At 39.6% G+C, this 26,026-nt stretch overlaps 1 protein-coding gene across 5 annotated transcripts in view; it reads left to right on the plus strand.

Annotated features, from left to right (window-relative positions):
- PXYLP1 (2-phosphoxylose phosphatase 1) overlaps positions 1-26,026 on the plus strand; it is an 89,369-nt gene that overhangs the window by 11,535 nt on the left and 51,808 nt on the right. For 4 of the 5 annotated variants that reach the window (XM_050964069.1, XM_050964070.1, XM_050964071.1 and 1 more), the window contains one exon: positions 11,586-11,717. In XM_050964069.1, coding sequence (XP_050820026.1) covers positions 11,639-11,717 — 79 coding nt within the window. In that variant the 5' untranslated portion in view covers positions 11,586-11,638. Of the gene's footprint in view, positions 1-10,057; positions 10,164-11,585; positions 11,718-26,026 lie in introns of all 5 variants that reach the window. The other variant, XM_050964072.1, reaches the window with a different exon arrangement.

Genomic DNA, 26,026 nt, shown 5'->3' on the forward strand with positions numbered 1-26,026 from the left:
GGCGGCAGGCGGCTCCGGTGGAGCTGCCGCAGTGGTGCCTGCGGAGGGTCCACTGGTCCACGGCTCCGGTGGAGCTGCTGCAGTGGAGCCTGCGAACGGTCGGCTGCTCGCGCGGCTGCGGTGGACCTCCCGCAGGCACGACTGCTGCAGCTCCACCGGAGCCGCGGGAGCAGCCGACTGTCCGCAGGCAGGACTGCGGAGCCAGGGGACCAGCGCACGGGGCAGCGAGATGGCCGTGCGCCTAGGGCGCTCAAACCCCTAGCACCAGTCCTGTCTGTCTCTCTCCCCTTGTCTCACTAATAAGTATACCGTGTTCACTAACTCAATTACCTTATATTAAGGATTTTCTTTAAAGCAAGACCTTTGAGTCCAGTCAGACCTAAACATGGATATTTGAGCTCCAAAAAGCAGTGTTTCAGCAAGTTAAGAGCATGTGAAAATGGGAGGGGAGGGTTGTTAAGGTTGCAGGACACCTTCTAATATTATAGTAATAGTTTCTGGCATAGCTGTGTGGTACTCTTAATGGGGGCATGTCATAAAGTCTAAAACTAAAGGATTTGTTTATGATCAAAAGTTATTTGAAAACTGTTAAAAGCTTCATAATTTGACAGATTTGATTATAAAGTAATATATTGGGGAGATTAATGTACAATGCAATCTGTGGTCCACTGTCTTCTGTTCCATTGTAAAATGTATTCTAAAATTCTCATTTTGTCTTAAACTTGAAACCATATAAGTCTTAATAGCAACTTTTCCATTTACAGAAATGTTATAGCAGCAGTTTATAAGTGGTTTTCTGCCGCAGTGATTTAGTTTCTCAGTCTTCCTTTTGGTAACCTAAAAATGTGCAGAATCCTTTGAGGTTTTTTTTTTTAAGGATGGTCATTTGTACAGGTTTCTGACTGGCTTAACATAAAATGAATACTCCCAATAGTCTGAAAAGTAAATTTAACAGCACATTGGGAGTGGGCAGAGGAGTATGAAGGGAGTAGCAAAAAGTACTTGGCTTCTTTTAAGTTAAAGTGCTAGAGAAACACAAATGGATACAACATTTCCCAGGGCCACCCGGGGGAGGGGGGGAAGGGGGCAAGTGGGGCAATTTGCCCCGGGCTCCACAGAGGCTCCCACAAGAATATAGTATTCTATAGTATTGTAACGTTTTTTATATTGAAGGGGTCCCTGAAGTTGCTTTGCCCCAGGCCCCTGAATCCTCTGGGCGGCCCTGACGTTTCCTTGTACTTAGTAGAGCTTTTGCTATTTTCTTCTTTTCTTTGTTGGTTGCAAGGAGTGTGGATGATGATTTAAATTTTTCATCTATAGTAGAGGATTGCAACTAGTGGCAAGATATTGTATAATTTTTCCCCAACAGATGTCAAAGAAATAATAGTATGTCTTTGGAAATTCAAAGATTTACAGCAAATACACTGTTTAATTTTGTTGTATGGTATGACAGACACATGCAATACAAGCAATTTTTTTTTAAAAATCCTCTATAGATAGGTCTGTAGTGATACCAAAGTCTTCCTTTTGTTTAGTAAAGGTGTACTGGTAAGTAACTTACAGTGGTATTACATATTTATCATATTGGCAAAGCTTTTTGTTTGTTCTTCTTAACTAATGGAACTATAACAAATGTTAATTTTTAAACTTGAGTATCCAAAACTAGAAAATCTGAAATGGCTGAGAGATATTACATCTGTAGATCATTTGCTGAAGATAATTTGTTCTTAGTCACTGCTGAAAAATGTAACGAAATGGTATCTGTTAGTGTATGAAGAGTCAAATTTTACTATTACTTTGGTGTAAATTGGGATTAAAATCATCCATTGAAGCCAAGGAACACATTTAATTTGGTTGGAAACATCAGAATAACTGAAGCTAGCTATAAACAGGGCCACAAAACAAGGTACATATGGAATTACTTTTTACCATGCATCTGTAAACTCTAAAATGAAAAAAGTCAATAAATCTACTATATCATGCACCTTTGCGCCTGTATTTTTGTGCACAAGCTTCTGTGCACAGATATAGAAATAAACATAGCATGATAACCCAGATATGTCACATTCCATCACCAGTTACTTCTTAGTGATCTTCTATTCTTGATCAGCTGCTGCAAAAATAAAATTGCTTTGATCCCGTATAATGCTTGTAATCATAACAAAAACTATAACAAACCCAGACTTAGAATAAATGCATAATAATAGTTCTATTACACACGACAATCTCAAGGCTCCCCCACCATCTTTTCTGCTTTTATCTGTCCTACCAAAGAACCATGTAAATGGAAAATACTGTAAACAAATAAAAATAAAATACAAAAGTGTACTATAGATGGTCTTGATATTGAGATACATATCCTAGATAGTTGGCTATTTGAAATACAAATTGCATGTAAGCATAAAGGCAGAATTCTAAGTTGAATTGGGGAAGAGTGGGGGATCCTGGCTAATCAATTGAGTGGGGTTTAAAGTACCTAGAGTTACACAGTCTATGTCTACATGACAGCTGCAATGCTTCAGTGTAGACAGTCCAGCGACAGGAGGGGTTCTCCCATTACTATAGTTAATCCACCTCCCCAAGAAGTGGTAGCTATGTCTACAGAATAATTCTTTCATTGACCTAGCGCTGTCTATCCTGGGGATTAGGTCAGTTTTACTACATCGCTCCAGGTTTTAAATTTTTCACACTCTTGCACAACGTAACTGGGTCAACCTACCTGTTATTGTAGTCCTGGCCACAGACTCTACAGAAGAGACCAGATTAGAAGGGTGGATTTAAGTTTTGTAACATAAATGACAGAGAACAAGGACCTTGGGGATAGAATTATCTGGCGTAAATTAGAGACAAAGGAAATCTATTTGATAGGGTTTTGTTATAGGCCATCTGATGAGAAGGATCATCAGCATGAGTATAAATAGAAATTGAGGCCTTGTGGAAATGGCAAACAAATTCATAATTAGAGAAATCACTTAGTGAAATACAGACTTATAGCTGCAGTACTCCATTGGAAGAATTGAGCATTAGTTCTATGGTTCTGAGTGCATGACAATACCTACCTTCCTTACATCAATGATAAAGAACAGAATTATGCAGAAGCAATTTTAGATTTGGTTCTGAATGCCGTGGAAGACATGATTGCAGATGTAAATAAAGGAACTAATACAAAGAGTAAATTCTTGAACTAGACTGCAGAATACAAGGATTTCAAAGCTGACCTCCACCCTGGCATTGTGTCCAAATGTTTTCCAAGTTTAATGTATTATTTTATGTAAAATAAAAAGGAGCTAACAAGACAGATGTAACAGTAAGTGCAACTCATAATCTCCTCTGTGTGAAATCCTCTTTGTCTTTCTCCCACCCTTTGTTTCTTATTGTGGCTAATTTAGACTTTTGTAAGCTCCTCAGTGCAGGTATCTGTTATTTTTTGTCCTCTCTGATCGACATGTTACAGCTCTTTATAAATATAATACCAAAGGCAGGAGGAGGTAGAACAATTGCAATAAGGATATTGCGAGACTCCTAGAAAGGCAGAGTGAGACAGCAAGTTGCTTAACGTTATTCCTCTCAAGTGGAGACAATTCTGGAAAAAAAAAAATCCCCTTCCCCTGAGCTTATTTTAGACTAGTAGCAAGGGAAGGCTTTTGGGGAGGTAGTGCAGAGCCTGGAAAATAAAATCATGGTGCAATCACCACCACAGAGAATTTTTGTGAAACTCTTGTGGCATATATGCAGTAGTTATAGTAACAGCGTTAAGAATGTGGAGGAGAAACGCTCACTCCAATAGGCGGATCTAGATAAACTACTTGTGTCCTGTCCCTATAATTTCCTGTTACTAAAAATTAGTAGATATTCATTTTCTTCTCAAATGTCTGTCTTTAGGAATCATTGATTATGCTGAAACAGCTGAATTTATTGATGGTGTCTAATGACTATACTTACCATAAGTAGTAGTGGTTTCTCTGGCCAAAGTAATGTTTCATTATTCAAGCGACTAGCTTGTTTTTGTTTGTTTTTTGCTTAAGTAATGTTATATGATGGCATATATCACATTGATATGCCATCATGTTCCAGCAGTGCCCCTCTGCCATGTACATTGGCTAAACTGGACAGTCTCTACGCAAAAGAATAAATGGATATAAATCTAACATCAGGAATTGTAACATTCAAAAACCAATAGGAGAGCACTTCAATCTCTTTGGTCACGCAGTAACAGTTCTAAATGTGGCAATTCTTTAACAAAATATATTTCAAAAACAGACTCCAACGTGAAACTGCAGAACTGGAATTAATTTGCACACTGGACACCATCAGATTTGGCCTGAATAAAGACTGCGCATGGTTGGGTCATTAGAAAACCTAAACCTAATTTCCCCAATATTAATTTCCCCCTACTGTTACTCAAACCTTCTTGTCAACTGTCTGAAATGGGCCACTCTCCTACTACTTCAAACGTTATTTTTCCAACCTTGGTATCCTGCTGTTAATTGAATTGTCTTGTTAGATTGACCTCATACTTGGTAAGACAATGCCCATCCTTTCATGTATTTATACCTGCTCCTGTATTTTCCACTCTATGCATCTGGTGAAGTGGGTTTTAGCCCACGAAAGCTTATGTCCAAATAAATTTGTTAGTTATGATGCATCGTGTACAAAATCAACGAGGAGTCCTTGTGGCACCTTAGAGACTATGTTATAATCATATCATAGTGATACCACTGTGATGAATATGGCGTGCAGCATTACATTCAGCTCTGTTCTTATAATTGGATATCTTTCTTAGGACCTTAAACTGGAATTATTTTGGGTTTTGGTGCTACCCAAAGATGTCCTGATGAATGTAGATAACACTGACGTTGTCTGCCTAGCCAAAAAGAAGTGGGGAATCAGAAATTTTTTATTGTAGGTATTTTACTAAGTGAAGAAGCATTGATCCTCTCATTTGCTGCAATGTGCAGTGAGATAATGGATACTCACCCAGATAGAATCACATACGCTACTATATAACTTTCTGAATTTGGTTCTGTTTGTGAGGCATTAATAAGGATCTATGTTCTCGTATAGAGGGACGCTCACTGTGTGCAGTTTGATATATTTGCTTTCAAAGAACTTCACTCAGTGTTCTTTCCCTTCTTTAAAATGGACCCTTCAAAAGTATAGTACTTCTAACAATTCAAGTCTGAATGTGGAAACTGAAAATAGAAAAAAAATTCATAATCCCATCTGCTGCTATCACTTTCAGTTCAGTTACCTTCAAAACAAGGCTTTCTTGTATGCAGGAAGAAAAATCCTTACCGTGCAATGAAAAAATACAAGACAGATCAAAAGCAATTGAAAGCTCTCAAAGACATAGAACTGTCAGTAGTAGATAGGAGACTAGTGAGCAGGCTGCCTAAATTCTTCAGTAACTTTCCCCCAATTAATCCATGAACGTCACTCTGTACCAGCCCATAAATTTTTATTTCCAGGCGATCTCTCCTCAATTTCCAGACTGGTTTTGCTACTGCAGAGCCTGATAGCACAGTATGATTGTTGTGTCTGTCTCTAGCAATCATTCAGTTATAGGCTTTGAAGCTTTCTTCCTTACAACTGTGACTGTTTCCCTTCTCCATTTCACAGTGACCACATGACCAATGTGATGTTGCTGGATCTGCCATACCAGATAAGCACAGTAATTGTATGGAAGCAGACTTTGAAGAGTAGTATTGATTTATTATGGATATATGCTATTTTAATCAAGTAAATTCATTCAGCTGTCATGGTGATTCAGTGAAATAATGTGCTTACATGCTAAGTAAGATCGTAGGTTTGCATCCTAGATGGATGCAGCTAATTTAGGGGTAATGTTATTAGTCAAGTGGCACAGAGGTACAGAATGGTAATGATTATTTTGGGGGGTTGGACAAGTCTAATTTCTCAAGAACTTTTAAAGTCCTTGGTAGTGTGGATATCTTTTCAGTGCACTGTGTGAAATACTAATACTAATAAAAAAACCACCTTTCTTACATAAGCCCGAGGAGATCTTGCAGTGATTTCCAAACATTCACAAATTCAGTCAGACATTTCTGTCAAGTAGGTTTCCACGTCTGAAGTTGAGAAAATTGAGGCAGAAAGAAGCCATGACTTGTCCAAGATCTCAGAAGAAGTCCGGTAGAGGCAGGAATGGATCCCAGATTTCCTGACTCCCTCTCTCCTGTCTGTTAATAACAATACCATTTTTTCAGCCTTGAGTGAATATGCAAGCAGTTGCACGGCGTATGTTAGTACATACTGACTTCTTTGTGCTTGAGTAGGTGGTAATGGGGATACTTTAAACTAGATCAGTAATCTTTTGCTTTTGTGATTTGTTAGAATAAATATTGGACACAATTTGAGAGGGAGGAAAATAAAAATATCATATAGCAAGGACATATACTGTATTAGGTGTCCAAGTAGCTTTTCTTTTAATTATTAGCTACATTTGGTTATAGGGGGTATCATTACATTATTTTTTTTAAAGTGTAGGTTGATTTTGTATGTCTTATGATTAGTAATGTCTGAATGAGGTTTGCGGTTCAGCAGAATTTCTTTATCCAATCTACCATTATGTCTTGAGCTGAAAACTAATGATATAGGTAATGTGCAATAAATTCTGTGATTTATACCAATTTATTAACCTACTGATAGAATGCCAGTGCGGAGAACGCTGGGTGTGAACTGCGTTTCTAGCAGTACCGTATTTATTCCTTTTTTAGAACAAGAGAGTCAGAGACTGGAGGATCACGAGCCAACAAGTAGAGCCAATGTTATGTCAATTGTTGATGATAAAATTGGCCTTTGGGTACTGAGAGCTTTCAAGTGGAGACAGTGAGGCTAGGACATGACCTGCACTCTGAACCACCCATAAAGTAAATAGATAAAGATCAATGTACTCCAAATGTCATCCAAATAGCAGCTGCTCTGTAATGCTGTGAGCTTTAATTCTGCAGCAGTAGTTCTAATTCTGTAATAGTGTATTTCTAAAGATTGGTCTACACCACAGAGTTAGGGCCACGTAAGGTAGCTTACGTCAACCTCAGTCTGTAAGTATGTACCTTACAGTGTTGCTCCCGCCAATATAAGTCTCCCACGACATCAACCTAGTAATTCCACCTTGGTGAAAGGCATAGCAGTTAGATCAATATAGTTAGGGTGATGCAGTGTCTGTGTAGACCAATGGTGGGCAACTTGTGGCCCGTTAGGGTAATCTGCTGATGGGCCACGAGACAGTGTTTACATTGACTATCCGCAGGCACGGCCACCCACAGCTCCCAGTGGCTGTGCTTCACCATTTCCAGCCAATGGGAGCTGGGGGAAACGGCGCCCAGCATGTGCCTGCGGCCGATGCCACTTCCCGCAGCTCCCATTGGCCAGGAATGACGAACCATGGCGACTGGAAGCTGCTGGCGGCAGTGCCCACTGACGGTCAATGTAAACACTGTCTCGTGGCCCACCAGCAGATTACTGTGATGGGCCCCAGGTTGCCCACCACTGGTGTAGACTCTGTATTGCCTACATCACCTGTTGGCTGTCAGCCATGTGCAGGGCTCACAGCTGTTGCCTCCCCACCCTGGGGCTCACAGCTGGAGCCCCCCTTGCCCCAGGGCCAACAGCCTCGTGTGAGTTGGCAGCTCAGGTTGTTGACCCCATGGTGGAATGGTTCCAGCTGTCAGTGCCCCACACAGTTAAGTCTGTGGAGGTGCTCCTGGTGAGGATGCACATAACCAATGGGGGCATAGTGTGGACATAAAGCACTGCAGTAATTACTCCGGTGGCTGTACGTCGACTTGACTTAGGTCAACTTAATTTTGTAATGTAGAGAAGGCCTAACATCAAAAGCACATTGGCTATGTGTTTGCCTCCTCATCTTTTTCTGATCACGTGGAGCGGGTTTTGGTTTTTTGGGGAGAGTTGATTTTCTTGCCCTTAGTTTATGCTTTCTAACCCCCCCCTTCTTTTTATGTACTACTCAATTAGAATATACTTCTCAAAGTTGCCAGTTGAATGTCCAGCCAGTATAACTAACATATATTCTATTGCTTCTATTTAATGTTTGCAGTCTTAGTGCTGTTTTTCTCTTGAATACCACATCTATCAGTATTTTAAACCAGTTGTTTCATTTCATATTACTGTATCTGTGCATCTGATCCCATGATACTTGATATCAAGTGACAGCTGACAACAAATTTTATTGGCAGACCCTTTATTGAACACAATTACTCTTCAGGAACTGTCCCAAATCAATCATAACATAATGACTATACTTTTGTTAGCATGCAAAAACATGTATCATTAAAAAAAAAATCTTGCTTTTGTATTTACAATCTCTGAACTATTTAGTCTAAACAGTAACTCTTAATTCCAAGAAGAGTGAAAGTTTAAGCTAATTAAACCTCTTCCATAAATATCCCGGCATCTGTTCTCCCCACTTTCTTCAATCTAAGGTCTTCTCTGAGCTTCTCCCTCTCCATTTTTTTTGGCATATTGCATTATATACCAACATTATTAACTAATGATATTGGGATAGGGGAGGTTGGTGCTAATTCTTGAGATTTTTCTTCCTCATATATTTTACCTTTTCTTCCCCTCTACATTTAAATTTGTTTTTCCTGTAGTTTTCTTTCTGTCCTTCCTTCTGTTTAACTTAAATGCTTCTTTCTCTCCTGGTGGTTTGTAATCAATCATCCTTATGTCTCACTTTTTTTCCTTCACAGCTCAGTTTAGCATCAGTCAGTGCACTGGCACACCTCTCGTTAAGAGATTACACTAGTGTACAGTGAGAGCTATTATTCTGAAAAGTTAAAAAGGCCCTTTAAACTACAGGCCTTCCTTCCCATTTATACTCTCTCTTTTTAGCCATGCATTTCTTACTGTGTTCCCATGCCAACTATGGCACTGGTGGCATTTTGGAAAAGTATAGCAACAGGCATCGGTTTCTAGTTTCTCAGAATCCTCAGTTCTTTATAGTCTCTTGGAAATTAGTATAACAAAATGGAAAGACAGTTCTCCCAATATAATCAGTATCCCGTGAGACAGAGAGAGAGAGAATCTTGCAAAGACTTTTAACTCCTAACTTTATGTTCTGAGAAATCCAATTAATTTTATTACCAGAAAAGCACAGATCCACATTACAATACTTAAAACTCATAATAATCAAAATTACATGAAACTGCTTAAATCTACTTTTAGATTAAAATTTTAGAGGTAGCTAATTCAGCCCCACAGTCTAATTATACCATGTTAACAAACACTCCATCCAGTTCTTATCCTGTCCTGTTCTTAAGGGAAATTATAAGCTTTTCAGTGTGTCTGAAAGTTTAATAAATCAAGGCTCTGGAGGTCTAAGTGGAGAAGGGCATTTCCAGGCTGGTAACCCCTGCCACCAGTCTGTCCCCTTTCTTGTTTTATGGCAATATTGGTCCAGACTGAGCACATTCACTGACCACTGCTGCCGGAATAATGATTTGAGGGAAGAGGTGGTCTCTCCAGAAATGTGACCCATTTAGGACTTCAAAGGTCAATACCAGCACTTTAAATTCCACCTAGAAGGCCCCAGGTAAACTGTGCAGTTTTCTGTGCACCATTATCATGCACGTCAGCGTAAGTTCTAATTCATAAAAGGACTCCTCAATTCTGGACTAGACATCTACTTTCTCTTGACTTATCTCCTCATAAATATATGCTCCATCATGCTGTGTGCTAGCCACATTGAGTAACTATCTAATCTTATTGATGTTGCCCTTGTGTTTCTTTCCCTTTGCCAATTGGATTGGTTAAGTTGCCTTTAATACTGTTTGATGCCCAAGAAACAATCCAATGGGGTACAGCGGTGCTGCTTTAAAAACGATACACAAAGATGAAAAAGCTCATCAGGACAGAATCGGTGCTGCCTTGATATAGATGGTCATCTTTGTCTCATATATTGCATACAGGTCCCTAAATTTTGGTCTTGCTAAGCAGATCAAGACAGGAACCAGTAGAAAGAATTTACTAATCTAGTTAATTCACTGTTTTGTGACACCAAAGAGTGTTTTCACAGGTTTTATCCTTAATCTGAGAAAATAATAATCTGACAATTTTGAGATTGGGAACCCCCATGGACTGTAAACAATCAAAAAGACTGAGGTCAGAATTCCAGCAAGAAGGTAAGCATAGCAGTCTCTTCTTCTCCAAAACAGGAAAGTATCTGGAGTGGCATTTTCCATACAAACATCAGGGTACTGGGACAAGAAACATTGGTGAAAAGAAGTTCTTTTCTGTCAACATATTGTGTGCTGTAAACAGACCTCAAATCAAAGGAGATGGGGAATCATAAAATACTTCTTTCAAGACCAACCAAATTCCTGCATCTTGCAGTCAACACAAGAAAAAGGCAACTGTCATTCATAACTAGAATTTCTGTTTTACGCACAGCTCGACTCATAACTCCTCCTCTGAATCTTTATTCTCTTACCTAAAAAGCGACAAAGAGTCCTGTGGCACCTTATAGACTAACAGATGTATTGGAGCATGAGCTTTCGTGGGTGAATACCCACTTCATCAGACGCATGTAATGGAAGTTTCCAGAGGCAGGTATAAATATGCAGGCAAGAATCAGTCTAGAGATAATCAGGGAGGATGAGAAGCCCTCTTCTAGCAGTTGAGGTGTGAACACCAAGGGAGGAGAAACTGCTTTTGTAGGTGGATAGCCATTCACAGTCTTTGTTTAATCCTGAGCTGATGGTGTGACACCAAACAAACAAACAAAGCCTGTAAGTGGCTAGCCAACTACAAAAGCAGTTTTTCCTCCCTTGGTGTTCACACCTCAGCTGCTAGAAGAGGACCTCATCCTCTCTGACTGAACTAACCTCATTATCTCTAGACTGATTCTTGCCTGCATATTTTTACCTGCCTCTGGAAACTTCCACTACATGCATCTGGTGAAGTGGGTATTCATTCACTCACAAAAGCTTGTGCTCCAGTACAGCTGTTAGTCTATTAGGGTGCCACAGGACTCTTAGTCTGGATCTGTAAAAAGTGACAAACACGGCTACCCCTCTGATATCTCTTACCTAAGATTCCTATATTATTTAACAATAGTGCTGCCCCTAGAGGGAGTATTGTTAACCTGTCTCTTTAACAGTTCAGAAACAGAGTGTATGATAGTTTGAACATTCCTAGCATGGTAAATAAGGGTAGTTTTGGGGAGCCATGAGGCAAGCATATTGCTTTTCTGACCTGTATTTTGCAGGAGGGTAGGGAGAGACTGCTTTAGTTAAAGGCATTTTAGAGTTGTGAAGATTGGGAACTCACCCTCAAAATAGCAGAGTGCGGCAAGATAATATTTAGAGACTGGAGAGAAGCAATTACTGTGTTGCAAATTTTGCTTAGTTTGATACACTGACCTGAGAGACAAGGAAGAGACTTAAAGCCTTTGTATCTTGATCAAGGCTCTGTGTCTCCAAAACTTGCATATAAGAAATAACCTCATGTCTCTCTTGCACTCCTGCCAAAATTATACTTGGATTTATTTCAAGGTAGCTGAAGCTTTCACTTGTTAAGTATTCACTTATCTGTTTCATTCACAGGAAGTGTTCGTATACAGAGATGAAACCATGAAGAGAAAGCAGAACAACTAATAATGCTTTTCCGAAATCGTTTTCTGATCTTGCTCGCTTTGGCAGCCCTATTGGCCTTTCTGAGCCTCAGCCTACAATTCCGTAAGTAAAACCTCCTTTTGTTTTGCCTACAATATGCCCATAGTGTAACCAAATGTGTTAGGTTTTTTCCTTTTAAAAAAAGCCTTTTGTGTCCTTTCTTAAGCATGTGTGTGTTTTATATAAATGTACATAATTTTTTCTTTTAAATTTCCTTTTAAAAGGTAAAATAATTTAAAAATTAAAATAGTAAAATGGCACATTGCGCAAATATAAAATCAGGACAGTTTGACAAAAGATCATTTATTTTGTGAAAACAATTGTCCTTACTAAGAATTTGGTTGATAAAATTGAGTCAGTGTAGTTATGCAAAGCTGATGTATGTAAAAATACTGATTTGTTTTATATTGGAACAAACAAGATGGAATCCAGTGAATTGCTCTGACAGTATTGAGCACTGAGACTTTTCCCTTTTTTGGTCTTATCCGCACAAGGAAATTTAAATGTGTTTTAACAAAACTTTTGACAGTCGAGTTAGCTGACACGAAGCTGACCACAAGCGATTGGCTAATGTAGAAAAAGGCAAATTATGTTCCGCATTGTATCTTCTAATCATGTTTACCCAAGACTAGTAGATACAGTGCTAAGCTTGACTTGCCCTTGTCTCCAGGCAGCACTGTGTCAGCTAACTTAAAAATCAGCTTTATAAATGAAATTTACTAGTGAAGGTGAGGCCAATTTGTGAACCTCATCTTTCCACTATTACAAACAAAAATAAATAGGTGTTGACTGAAGGTAAGAAGAAAAGTATGGATAGAATGTAGGAAAATGTCTTCTCCTACATTGGATGTGTGTAGTTTAGTTAAGAAATACTTGTGCTCTTCAGCCTTTGTATTTAATTTTATTAAATTTATTTGTAATTCTCCATTTCTTTCACATCCATGGAATAAAATATGCTCTGTTTAGCAGCCAAAATAACACCTGTAAAGGAATATAGTAGAACCTCAGAGTTACGAACACCTCAGGAATGGAGGTTGTTCATGACTCTGAAATGTTCAGAACTCTGAACAAAACATTATGGTTGTTCTTTCAAAAGTTTACAACTGAACATTGACTTAATACAGCTTAGAAACTTTCCTACGCAGAAGAAAAATGCTGCTTTTAACCATCTTAATTTAAATGAAATAAGCACAGAAACAGTTTCCTTACCTTGTCAAATCTCTTTTTTTAAACTTTTTTTCTTGATTTTTTTTTCCAGTGATTTATGTTTAACACAGTACTTACCGTATTTTCTTAGTTTGTGTGTCTTTGCTGCTGCCTGATTGTGTACTTCCAGTTCCAGATGAGATGTGTGTGGTTGACTGGTCAGTTCATAACTCTGAGGCTCTACTGTAACTTGCATTTAAAATGTATCATCTCAAAATATATCTTGAATAATGTTTAAATGATTTGTGAAGCACAGGGTTTTCACATTATATTTTTGCATTAAGTACTCTTCTGCAAAATGTAATCCAAAAACCCATGACTCAAAAAAAAAAAAAATCCTCTTAAGAGAATTTTCCTTTCTTGGGTAGGATGTGAGCCAGGCACACTGTAGGCTGCTACATGCCATGCCTTATGACTATACGTGCCTCTGCCTTAATTTTCTGTGTGGGAGGTGATAGTCCTAGAGAGAGGCCAGTTAAAATGTGAGACAGAAAAATATTACCTCAAATGTAAAAATGAGTGTGATAGCAAAAATAGATACCTCATAAAGAAGAATCCTTACTCAGAGAGGATGTATGTAGGTAAGTGAGAATCCTATGAAATAATGCCTTCAAAAAAGCAGGTAAGTAATTTTCATTTCTTTAAAAAAAACCATTTTCACACGACACCTGGAGAGTAAGAAGACAGAAGGATGTTTCAAAAGGAAAGTAGGCTGCAGCAATCAAGGGTAGCACAGTGAAGTAAAATTGGAGTTTTTACATAAAGAGGACTAAAAGATCATCCAGCAGGTACCAAACAGAGTAAAGTTCAGTCAGATAAGATGGCAATATTGAAACAATTAACAGCTTCAGTTAGCTGAAAGGTTTATCCAAAATTAAAATAAAGGACATTTCCAAAACAAACAGGACGTTTTTATAGATGGGAAAGGTGAGCTCCCTTTATCATGGAAATATTCTGGAATACAGAGCGGTTGAATCCAAGCAAGAATTCTTAGTAAGCTTGTGGAAGTGGCAGCCTTGCCTTTGATAGAGATGGCATTTTAGCTTCTGGCTAGCCAGATAACAAGAGGAAATGCAACTGGAAGTCTATTTAAACATGATCCTCTTGGTAACAGCAGTGCCCAATAAATTGGTGTCAAACAGAAAGTTGGGTGGAGTTCCTAAGATCTTTTGTCTGCTCCAGATTCTGTTTCAAGGACCTGTTCACACTGAGTGTGTCAAGAAAGGCCTGGCACGGATGAGCATGCAGCTTGGAAAAAATGTTGTTCTCCTTAAGGTGGAACTCCAAGAAGAGCTTGGAGGGGAATCTTAAATGAGTCTGTAGTACCAACTTATCTTTTTCAAATTTGATATACAGTCAGTCAGGTACTAGAGTCTGAGGGCATGTCTACACGAAACTTAAGTTGACCTTTGTTAGATCGACTTAAAACCACTGCAGTGATTATTGCAGTGGTCACTGGGTGGTGTGGTAGAAGCACTAGGAGTGCTTCCACCAACTTAAGAGGGGCTGAGAACCTGGGCACCCCCATAGGAACAGGGCTGCACTCCCCCCGTCCTGGCTCTTGGCTCCCTGCTGCTGAGAGCCTGGCTGTTCCTCCAGGCTTCTATCGGGGAGCTCTGTGCCCAGAGTATAGGCGACTCCTACTGGGGAGCTGGTAACCTCCAGGCAGCAGCCAGGCTCTAGCTAGAGCCCCCCTCCCTCCCCCCCCACCCCAGTAACAGAATGGCTTTCTTGTCAATTTCACAGCTCCAGAGTAGAGCCTTGAAATTGACAAGAATGACAGCCAACAACTCACGTAAATAACCAGTGTCTACACAGACACTGCATCACCCTAACTACACTGACATAAGCCCTATGCCTCTTGCACAGGTGCGGTTATGATGTCGACATAGTAGGGCACTTACATTGGCAGGAGCAAAGCTGTAGTGTGTATACTGACATAATTAGGTTGACGTAAGCTGACCTTACATTGACCTAACTTCATAGTGTAGACCAAGGCTGAGGCCCACTCACTCTGCAAGCAAGTCACTGTCACCAGGAAAATGATCTCCCATGTAAGAAACTTAATTTCACAGGAATCGGATGTTTTGAAAGGAGTGTTTATCATACCCAATATTCCATGACACACAGTAGAAGACTCTTTAGTGGGGAGGAGGATTCAGAAGTGCAAAGCCCCCATAAGCCATAACTTACCATGGACTAAGTAAACCAGTGTATCAGGAAGAGGGATTTTTTTCAGTCATTCTAGTTAGTGTATGTATCCATCTTATCTTTTATTACACACTGAAGTCTCTTTGAAATGTTACTTACATGCTTCATAATAGCCTGACATAGTTCTTTGTAGTTGTTCACTCTGCAGTCCTGGGATGCTGCTTCATTTTCTTTGGTATTATAGCTTTTCTTAATTGTTTTTTTCGTTACATCCAAATTATTTCTGTTGTATTCAGATCAGATTACTAATATTATGGCACAACATTTTTTGCATTACTTTGTGTAATCCCCTCCCCCCCCCCAAAAAAAAAAAAAAAAGAAAGACTTGTGTACATTTTGATGCTTGCTTTTGGTCATTGTCTTGTTGTAATAAATCCTCTTTCAGGCTTCCTCCCTCAAAAATTCATCAGTTATCATAATATTACTTCGTACAGTACAGTGTTTATTATGATGTCAATGAAACATAGCTCACCATCACCTTTAGAAGAGAGATGTTCTTCACAGTATTCTTGGTTCCCACTTTTACGCAAAGTGGTGATAATGTAATCTCTTTCTGGTTTGATATATTTTGTGTAGAATGCTTTTTCATCTGAGTGTAACATGCTCATTTTCTGTTTTATTAGACCGCAAAACTTAGTTTCCAAACTTTCAGTTTTTCCAAGCTGTCTTAAGCAAATTTAATTTCATTGCCGTATGTTTCAGTTTCAAATAACAGAATGATAATTACAGTGTTCTGGGACTTAGTATATTTAGATCTGGGAAAATACCCAAACCACGGTAAGTTAGGGGAGCCAGAGATGCATTTGAAGCCAGATATCTCATGAAATGTTAGGAGTGGAAATGAATGCTTTGTTTTAATGCAGATCTGTGAATCTATTACTAAATGGTGTATTAGTGAGACAAGATAGGTGAGATAATATCTTTTATTGGACCAACTTCTATTTGGTGAGAGAGGCAAGCTTTTGAGCTTACACAGGAGCTCTTCTCCAGGTCTGGGAAACTTCATGTCCCTGCTAAATGTAAGGTGGGATAGATTGTTTATCATAAGTTATTAACACGTTTCAAAGGACCAATCAAGGTGAAGTGGCATTTGTTACTAGTCCCAACAGGCCACCTTAAGGCAGCTTTTCACTAACTTCATTGCACTGTGACCCTCTTCTGAACATAAGAACGGCCATATTGGGTCAGACCAGTGGTGTTTGTAACTCTGAGGTTCTACTGTATACATACAAAATGATGGGGTCTAAATTAGTTGTTACCACTCAAAAGTGAGCTCTTGGAATCATTGTAGATAATTCTTTTAAAACATCCGCTCAATGTACAGCAGCAGTCAAAAAAGCTAACAATGTTAGGAACCATTAGGAAAGGGATAGACGATAAGATAGAAAATGTCATAGTGCCTTTATGTAAATTCATGGTATGGCCATATCTTGAATACTGTGTGCAGATCTAGTCACCCCATCTCAAAAAATATATAGTAGAAATGGAAAAGGTACAGAGAAGAGCAACAAAGGGTATGAAACAACTTCCGTATGAGGAGAGATTAAAAAAGACTGGGACATTCAGCTTGGAAACGAGAAGACTAAGCGGTGTTATGATAGAGGTCTGTAATATCTTGCCTGATGTGGAGAAAGTGAATAAGGAAATGTTATTTATTCTTTCATATAACACAAGAATCAGGGGTCACCCTATGAAATTAATAGGCAGCAGGTTTAAAACAAACAAAAGAAAGTACTACTTCACACAACGCACAGTCAACCTGTGGAACTTGTTTGCAAAAGATGTTGTGAAGGCCAAAACTATAATGGGTTTCAAAAAAGATCTAGATAAGTTCAAGGAGGATAAGGCCATCAATGGTATTAGCCAGGATGGTCAGGGATGCAATCCCGTACTCTTAAGTGTCTCTAGCCTCTGTTTGCCAGAAGCTGGGAGTGGACAACAGAGAATGGATCACTTGGTGATTGCCTGTTCTGTTCATTCCCTCTGAAGTACCTGGCAATGGCCATTGTTGGAAGACAGGATACTGGGCTTGATGGACTATTGGTCTGATCCAGTATGACCGTTCTATATTCCCAGTAGAGTAGGAGGCGATGGACTCCTGATTTTTCTGCTTCATGTAGATTTTGAAATTGGGGGCAAAGCTTCAGATTATGCTTTCAATCCCTGCCCCAACAACTTCAACTAATTTAGTGCTTAGTGTGATTTCAAGTGCTGAAATGCATGATGACTCTGAAATGAATTGCAGCAGGTGGACAGGCCCCCAATTTGTACAATTAGTAAATATCCCAAGTAATGTTTTCAAGTAATGGGCATCTATTTATGTCCATAACTCCTCTTTCCGCTTTTTCCCTCTTGATATGTGTGATGGGGTTTGTTCATGGATAACCTTTTCTTTTATTTACTTTTTCTAGTAAGTGCACAGTGTATTTACAGCATTTTGCTATAGTATTTTGCTATAGTATTTTGCTTAAGTATGTAATAAACTTTTTAAAGGACTAGTTTCAGAGGGAGTTCTGGACATTTTTTAAGTAATTTACTTTATTGATTGTGTGGTGTAGTGTTTGAAGCAAAGGACTAGGAACCTGATATGTTCTCAATTTCATTTTGGCTGATCTACTAACAAACTGTACAACATTAAATTTCAAAACAGCTCAGCTATAAAGCAAGGTTTCCTTGAACAGATGGTGCCTCTGAGTTGATGTATGCTTTACCTTTTTAAATAGTATAGAAAAGTAAGTGCTGCTTAAAACAAAATTCTAATTGAGCTAATTGTCTCTGACCGCTAGATACCACAGCATATTTTCAACTAGCAGACCATACAACCCTGAATTATTATGTGGTAGGCTAGATCTCAAACAGTATGCAGCTGTTGACAATTGATGTTTATTGGTAAATGCGAGCTGTTGCCCTGTTGTAAATATATCTGAGTACAGTAATGTTACACATGAAAATAGTGATTTTTATATTTATTTCTATATAACATTATGCTTCTTACTTGCCAGGATATCCTTTTTTCCCTCTTTGTATACTGTTTTTGGCTGCCTTATGGCTGCCACAGGCCCAAGCGGCTCCCATCAAATTGTGGGGCGCGCCAGGACGTGCCTTCCAGTTAGAACCTCTCTGCTAAATGGAAGGCAGAAAGCAGGGGAAAGGGGGGGCATGTGACCCTGTGTGCCCCCCTTCACATGTCACCTCTGGGGTAATTGGTGGAGAGTGCTCCAGCTATTCCTGCTGGTGGCTGGCAACCACATGCTGAGCCTAAACGCTTTTCTTCTGTAGTCAGCAAGCAACTCCCTGCAGGAGCTGCCTTTTCCAGTTACTGATCTGGCCCTTCTCCCCAGACTGTTTTAAGCACTTCTGCTATCCTTCCTGGCAGGTTCCATGTACTTTTTAAAAAATTGATTTTGTGAGACCCTTTTGCTTGGGTGCCTCGGCACTCTGGGAAGTCCTTCAGATCTGTTTCGCTGTGGGAGGCTTTGGCATCTGCCTCTGCATTTTACTGCTTTTATGCTGGATTAGCAGAGTGCTTGTTTCTTTGTGTTTAATGTGGGCCTTGATTGTCCCACCTAGTTTTTGTGATGCTTCAGTGCCTGTTAGCAATTGAGTAATGGGTTTTTTTTGTTTGTTTCTTTTTGTTACTGCTTGGGAACTTGTATCTGTGCTTCAGTGCCTGTGTGTGTGGCACAATAGTCCTTCTGGTTGTGTTTTGGAGCACCTCCTTTGACACCACTTTGGTACTTTTGCCTTCCTATATTGCATTTTCTGCTTCTGGATTATCCGTGTGAGGTGGTGCTAATGAGCCATACTAGAGTCTCCTGTAGTGAGGCACTGGACTCCCACATTGATGAGTTTATTGTTCTGCCTGTATCCTTTCCATTCTCACATGGTCCCTCTTCCTCATATCTTCAATGTAGAGACACACTTCACAGATCTATTAAGTGAACTAATGCTTTCTGATTTGTTACTATTACAACTTGATTGGCCCAATACTAGAAGGCCATGTAAAGCCTTGCTTGATCGGAAGCAACAAGCCTTGCAGTTAAGTTTCAGAGAGGCAGAATTTCAGGTTGGTAATTTTCTCTATAAACACCATGTAGGTTTATGTAGGAAACTGAAAAGCAATTTTAAGTAACAGTTAACAAATTTTTAGAGACTGTATTATCTAAGTTGTGTCATTGTTTTATTTTGGTTGAGATAACTGACTTCCCTGAAACCCACCACATCCATCCTTCCCAGAGCTACCTATTTAGTTCTGTTAATAGACTCTTTTATTTTCAAGGTGAAGTAGTTGCATTTTAAATGCTCTGAAATAATTGGATGCAGAACAACATCCATACAGTAATGGAATAATCTGTTAAATGATAACTAGTTTTATGGTTTTCAATGAGAATAAATCTTCAGTAATTAAGAGAATTCCTTGCTGCTGCATAATAAACATGCAACTCCTTAAATTTACAATTTCAAGGAAAATTACTTTATGCTTTTACTGAGAAAGGGAAATCAGGTACAAAAGCACACTTTGACATTCACCAGGTTAACTATATTGAGAATATAGCAACTTAGATTTTAGATTTACTTTAGCATTATCTTCTCAGGTGCAAATACATTTGTTTTGTTTGTCATGGTTGTCATCTGTATCCAAAGAAAATCAAATTAAAACAAAAACAGAATTTTTTTTTCTCTCTCAACTTGCCATCAAATCAATACAAATTAGTAACCTAATCCTTGTCATAGTGAAGGTCTCTTGATTGTTAATCTTAGTACCATAATAGCAAAGAAAAATAAAGCACAAAACAAAACATCAAGACCTTTGTATGTTGAATCAAGAGAAAGAACAATAGTAATGATTCTTCATGTATGCTGTATATATTCAAAATGCCATATGTTTTTAAATCACACCACCTAAAGTTTATGGTACAATATATTATCCATTAAACAGAGGCAGAGGGGTGTGTGTGTGTGTGTGTGTGTGTGTGTGTGTGTGTGTGTGTGTGTGTGTGTGTGTGTGTGAAAATGTCTGTCACGTTTTCAAGAAATGATTCTTTGAGAGAAAAAGGCACAATGCTATGCATAGGGATGGATGGCTAGGGTAGCTCCTGCTTCCTTCCACAAAGACCACAGTTGAATATATTAGAGGAACCATTTTAAAAACTCTGCTTTAACATGGCTCAGGCTGACTTGGTTTAAACAGGATTTGGTCAGTTAATATGGAAGTGTGTGAAAAAAGTATTTTCTAGGCCACAGAACTGTTTGTAAACTCAGTTTAATCCTATTTTTTGACCCGGTCTGTGATGGTTTGCTGAGCTCTAAGCACAGATCATGTGAGTCAGGTTAAAACGTGATTAAAAATGAGTGTATATATATATATAGAGAGAGAGCTTAATATTTGGCAAAAACTAATTCTAAATCAAATAGCTAGGTTTCTAAAAATCGTAAGACATCACTCAGACCAAATTATAGTGGGAAGGAAATGAGAATGGAAAATCAAGAGTGCTGGTAACAAATAGCAATCTCATACAAGCAGGCTTGAATCTGGTGACTGAATGTGCAAAAAGTGTGATGTAATTAACAACTATATTTAAGCCTTGTAATTGCAATAGTCATCTTATTAATATAATTCCTACTTTAAATATTCATTAAAAAAAAGGAATTCCTACTTCTAAATTAAAAAAGGTGGAACCCAAATAAATGCATCCTAATTCCAGTTTAATTCTTGGTTTGAGTTTTGGATAAATAGTAAAAGAAGTTCCAACTACTGTGATTCAACCAGGCAAATGGTCTTGGATAAAACTGGAACCAAACTATATTTGCTAGGAGTTCCCACCTTTATAAGTCTTTCCATGTCCTAGATCCCATTGTATATTTATCCTGGTATCTAATTCTCAGTTTTGTTTCTAATAACTGAGCTATCAAAGTTTGAGTTTTCTACAATACCTGCATGGTTGATTAGTGAACTGTCACTTTGCTTGTGAAGTTGTACCCTGTCAAATCTATTCTTCTTAGACAAGTTTTCTCTCTGAAGTGGAGCTTAAGGTCTCTTTCTGCAAAGTTTAAAAGAATATTGTTGGACACACTTGCTATTTCTCACAAGTGTCCTGTATATGAGGTCACATTGATTAGATCTTCCTTACTGTGAAGGCCAGGTAACTTTGTTATACATCCCTACAAAAGACTCTTGAGTAAAATCCTCTCCCCGTTGAAGTTGAAGGCAGTTTAACTTCAGGGGGGCAGGATTTCTCTCTCTGAAATTAGCTTTTTTTTTTTGAGATGTAACTATTAATTTTATATTCTGCATATGTACTTGATTTTAAATTCTGCTCACCTTTGAATGTATAAACTAGATTTCTTCACTTTGAAAATGTTAGTCCTTTCTTTCCTAATATAGCCTTACCAACACAGATAATTCAGCAGTTATTCAACCGGCCAGCCACCTACAAAAACTTCTTTCCATCCGTTGATTGATTGTTGCTCTGAGTCATGCTGCTTTTCAGGTAATTAAAGATGCATTTCTGATTCCAATATCTTTTTATCTTCTATGCTACATGACTCAATATCTTGGGGAAGTTGGTTCCAGAGTTTAATAATGTATTGTGTAAAACAGGGATTTTGCATATCAATATCCATTTTAAATTATCACCTTTTTATTCCAAAGCCCATCTTGTTTATGTTTATAAGAAAGACTGAATAGGCAGGGCTTGATTGGCATCCCTTCATTATCATCTATCTATCTATCTATCTATCATATCTTTCTTTCCAAACTATGTAGCCCTAGGATTAAATTTAGTTTGCTGCTTTCAGGGAGGTGCAAACTTCACCTGCGTGAGCCAGCCGACCCCTTATGTCCCATGGCAGATATGCCTCTTAGTGCAGAATTTGTATTGTGATTCTGCCTTGGGATTTCTATAGTAGTGCAGCTTTTAAGTTATATCTGTGACTGAATAGGAGCCACACCTTTGAGGGTTACCCAGAGGGATGTATTTTAGGGCTGCCAGTCTTTTTGGGTTGTGCTGTCTGCTTGTGGGCCACCCAGTGGTGGGGAGTTTGGGTGCTTTAATTCCACCAACCCCCTCCTGACAGGCTTTCTGCTGCGGTGGTGGTGCACCGAGACTTGAATTTAGCCCCTAGTAGCTTCCTAGTAGCTTCTTAAATCATTGTCAGATGAAAGTTCTCCTATTGCTCCCGCCCAGACCTCTATTTGTTGCCTTCTTGTAGACTCTTCTTTTTATGCTGGATTTTACTGAGATGCTGTAATCAAAACTAAATGCCTTTTGGCTTTCATAGTGACATTCTACATCTCTGTTGTACTTCTGCCCCCTTTTAATACAGCCTCTTGTTTTTTAGACTGATGCTTTGTTGGAGCTGTTCAGTCATGCGTGATCATCTTCCTGAGTGCTCACAATTAATTCAGAATGCATTAGTCTAGCCCATTTCCTTTTAGTTTCTTCAGAGCTTTCAAAATGAATACCATCTAGTCCCAGTTATGAATTGCAATCTAATTTCTCATAATAGTTCATTGGTCCTCTGCTTGGAACTTTTTGTCTCTGGGTGTGCCTTACCCGTCAATGAAGAATCACTCTGGCATAAGTATCTCTTAATCATTCTCTGTGATGAAGAATGTAAATAGGTCATCCTGTATCTTTCCTGAATTTTTCTTTATTCTTCTCAATTGCCACCATGTTACAATCTGGCACTCTTGTAGATGTACAGGTCGTCCTGCAGGCTTTTATTTCTGATACACTTAAAATTCCTTTTTCTTTGGCTAGCTGTTCAGGTTTCTTCTTAGCCCTCTTAATCTTCATCTTACATTTTACCTGTCAGAGTCTGTTCTGTTCCATTATCCTCAGTTATGCTGGTTTCCATTTTTTGAAAAGTTTATTCAGGCTAAAGTATCTTGTCATTTAATAATGCAGGAGTTTTTCCTAACCCTTTCTTGTATTCTAGGGTTTACATATCTTCTCTGACTAATGACGTTTCTTAAGTTGCTTCCATGCTGATTCTGTGGATTTTAATGCTTTCCCTTCAGGCATGTTTTGATCACTTACTTTTTAACGGAATCCCTTCTCCTGAAGTTACTTAAAAAAGAAAAAAGTTCATTCACTGAGAGAAAAGCAGTGATTTACATGTATTAGGTGGCACTGTGGTTCTGGTTGTAATAAAATGGAGTCTAAATCTGAATAATGCATGTTCCAAACCTACAGCAGGACTCACGCTCACACTCATTGCTGATATTGCAGTGAAATGCTGACACAGGTCAAGTGGAAATTAGCTCCCATCACCATTTATGATGAGGGAATTGTAACTGTTTGGGGACAACTGCAACTGTATTCCCTCTCTCTAATCCACCAGGGACACCTACTTTAAAGGCTTCCAGCTCCCAGCCATCACCTCTCTTGGGCAAAGACTCATGTCTCGCTCCCTTCTGACTTGTTTTTTCCAGGCTCTACAATTCCTTGCCTATGCTGTGATATTCTCAGCAAGCCAGACTGTCTAAACAGGCTAGCTTCCGTGTTTTGCTCTCTTTCCAAAGGCTATGAACAGTGTAATTGTCCACAGATGCAAGTTACCACACAGCTCTTTCTAAGCAAGCAAATTTATTCTTAAGATATACAGAGAAAATATTTAAAAACAGTAACAGAACCTACATGCATGATAAAAATCTTAGCAGAGATCATACCTACTCCAACTTCAAGCTCTGGTAGGTGTCAGTCCCTCAAAACCCACATGTGGATTTTCCCCATGGCTACAAGTTCATATCCGTTTCAAATTCAGAACCAGAACTCAGGCTGGGAAGTTCAGTCATTTTGTTCAGTCATACTGCTCAGTCATACTGCTCAGACCTGTGATCTCAAGTCTCTGGGAATCGGTAATCAGCAGTCAACTCTCTTCAGGGCATACACCTCTACCTCGCTATAATGTGACCTGCTATAACACGGGTCCTCATACAACACGGTAAAGCTCTGACATGCTGCTCTGAGCTGTGTGTTAAGGGTGCCGGGCCAGGCCAGGGCCGAGGGGTTGAATAAGGGGCAGAGGGTCTTGGGGGTGGTCAGGAGCTCTCTCCCCCGCCCTAGGGTCTGGGAGGCAGGAGCTGTGGGAGGGCACTCTTGGGGGCTCTGCAGTCCCAGAGTGGCCCGGGGGATTAGCAGGGGGCCAGGAGCAGCCTGCTCTGCTTACCTCACCCCAGCCCCAGCCGTGTCGCTTGGATCCCCCCTGCACTCACCAGCAGCGGTGGAAACGGAGCAGCCCAGCCCCTGCCTGCTCCACTCCACCAGCCCCCAGCCACAGCGCTCTGCTTCCCGCTGCAGGTCCTTTCCCCAACCTCCCCGCACTCACCTGCGGTGGAAAGCAGAGCACTGCGGCTGGGAGCTGGTGGAGTGGAACTGGCTGGGGCTGGGCTGCTCCGCTTCCCGCCGGTGCTGGTGAGTGCCTGTCAGGGGGCGGGGGATGTTGATAGAGTTCAGAGCAGTCAGGGGACGGGGGGTTGGGTAGGGGGTGGGTGATTAGGGACGAGGGTCTCTGGAGGGGGCTGTCAGGGAACAAGGAACGAGGAGGCCAAAGCAAGTTCGATATAACACAGTCTCATCTATAACACAGTGAGATTTTTTGTCTCCCGAGGACAGCGTTATATCGGGGTAGAGGTATAGCTTCAAAAGGCTGGGTTTTTGCATAGCCTAAGATACTTACACTTCATTCAGTAGGGTCTCCCAAGGATGTGGCAGGACATTGCTATATCTGCCACAGTGTTAAAACATTCCCGTTTTCATTTGGAGGAATTCAATGTGCCAACTATTGTTTTGGACCCCAGCATGCACAATGCACATAACCTTTGCCATCTTTCTCTGTGCCAGTCTCTGCTACTTCAGTGCCAGTGTAGGTGCACATATTTGTATAAAAGTCCCAGTGGAACAAACTCGTCTCCCACAGTGCACTGGTCACTGCATAGATGCCTATCTGGTGGAGTTTTTGAGCTCGACTGCTCTGAAGTCCAAAAGACACTCACCTGTACATTTAACATTGTGTGTTTCCTCAGCATAAACTTCACCATTGTAGTGTTGCTGTAAGATGACTTTTCAGCAGTGTCCTCTTGGACATGTGCTCCTTGCTAGTCTAAGGCAAACATCCATGTCCTGGTGGCCATTATAGCCAACTGTGACATAGTTGCAGCTAAGCTCTGTAATTTGGAGTGACCGGTTTTGTGAACACTTTGCCAAGCAGGGCATCACTCAGTATGGCTGGCAGTGCAAGGATAAAATAAAAGGGATAAAAGATTAGTTCAGGATAGCAGATGGTCAAGCACAAGAGGGAAAACTTGCCAATTTTATGTAACAATATATATTTTGGAAGAAAATGTAGGTTTGTATCCTTAGCATTTTGTATCTTGTAAGAAGGCTTTGGAATTAAAAATGAACAAAAAATGTTACCTTTACCACATTCCAAGGATTAACTATCATTAATATGCGTGTGAACCCTCTCATTTCAATGGCCACTGCTGAATTACGAGCATTGAAAAGTAGAAGAACCAGATATCTGGTATCATAATTCGCCAATCACTTGACCAATTTGAAGGGAATGAAAAAGAGAAAAATTGTTTCTGGAGATGCAGAGGGAAATGAAAAAGGTTTTGAGTTTTTCTGAAAGAAAAAGAACAATTCAGGGACGAGGACAAGGACCTGCTGCACACTTCCACCTGTGCCACAGATGAAGACAAAGGAAACTAGAACACAGAGCACCTACATTTCATGTCTCTGTGTTTTTAAAGCTGTGCTTCTTTCCCAGTTTTCTTCTTTTACGTTGGATACTTACAGCAATTGGTGTCCATGTTCGTGTGTTTTGTTACAGGTAATTTGTACTGGTTTCTTTTGTCAAGAATCTATCAAGCATACTTTGTTTTGCCATCAGTACATAATTCAGTCTTCATATCTTTCATCCTGAGTTTTGTTTGGCAGACTTTAGGG

Source organism: Gopherus flavomarginatus, chromosome 8 (genome assembly GCF_025201925.1).
Source record: "Gopherus flavomarginatus isolate rGopFla2 chromosome 8, rGopFla2.mat.asm, whole genome shotgun sequence".
NCBI classification, from domain to species: domain Eukaryota; kingdom Metazoa; phylum Chordata; order Testudines; family Testudinidae; genus Gopherus; species Gopherus flavomarginatus.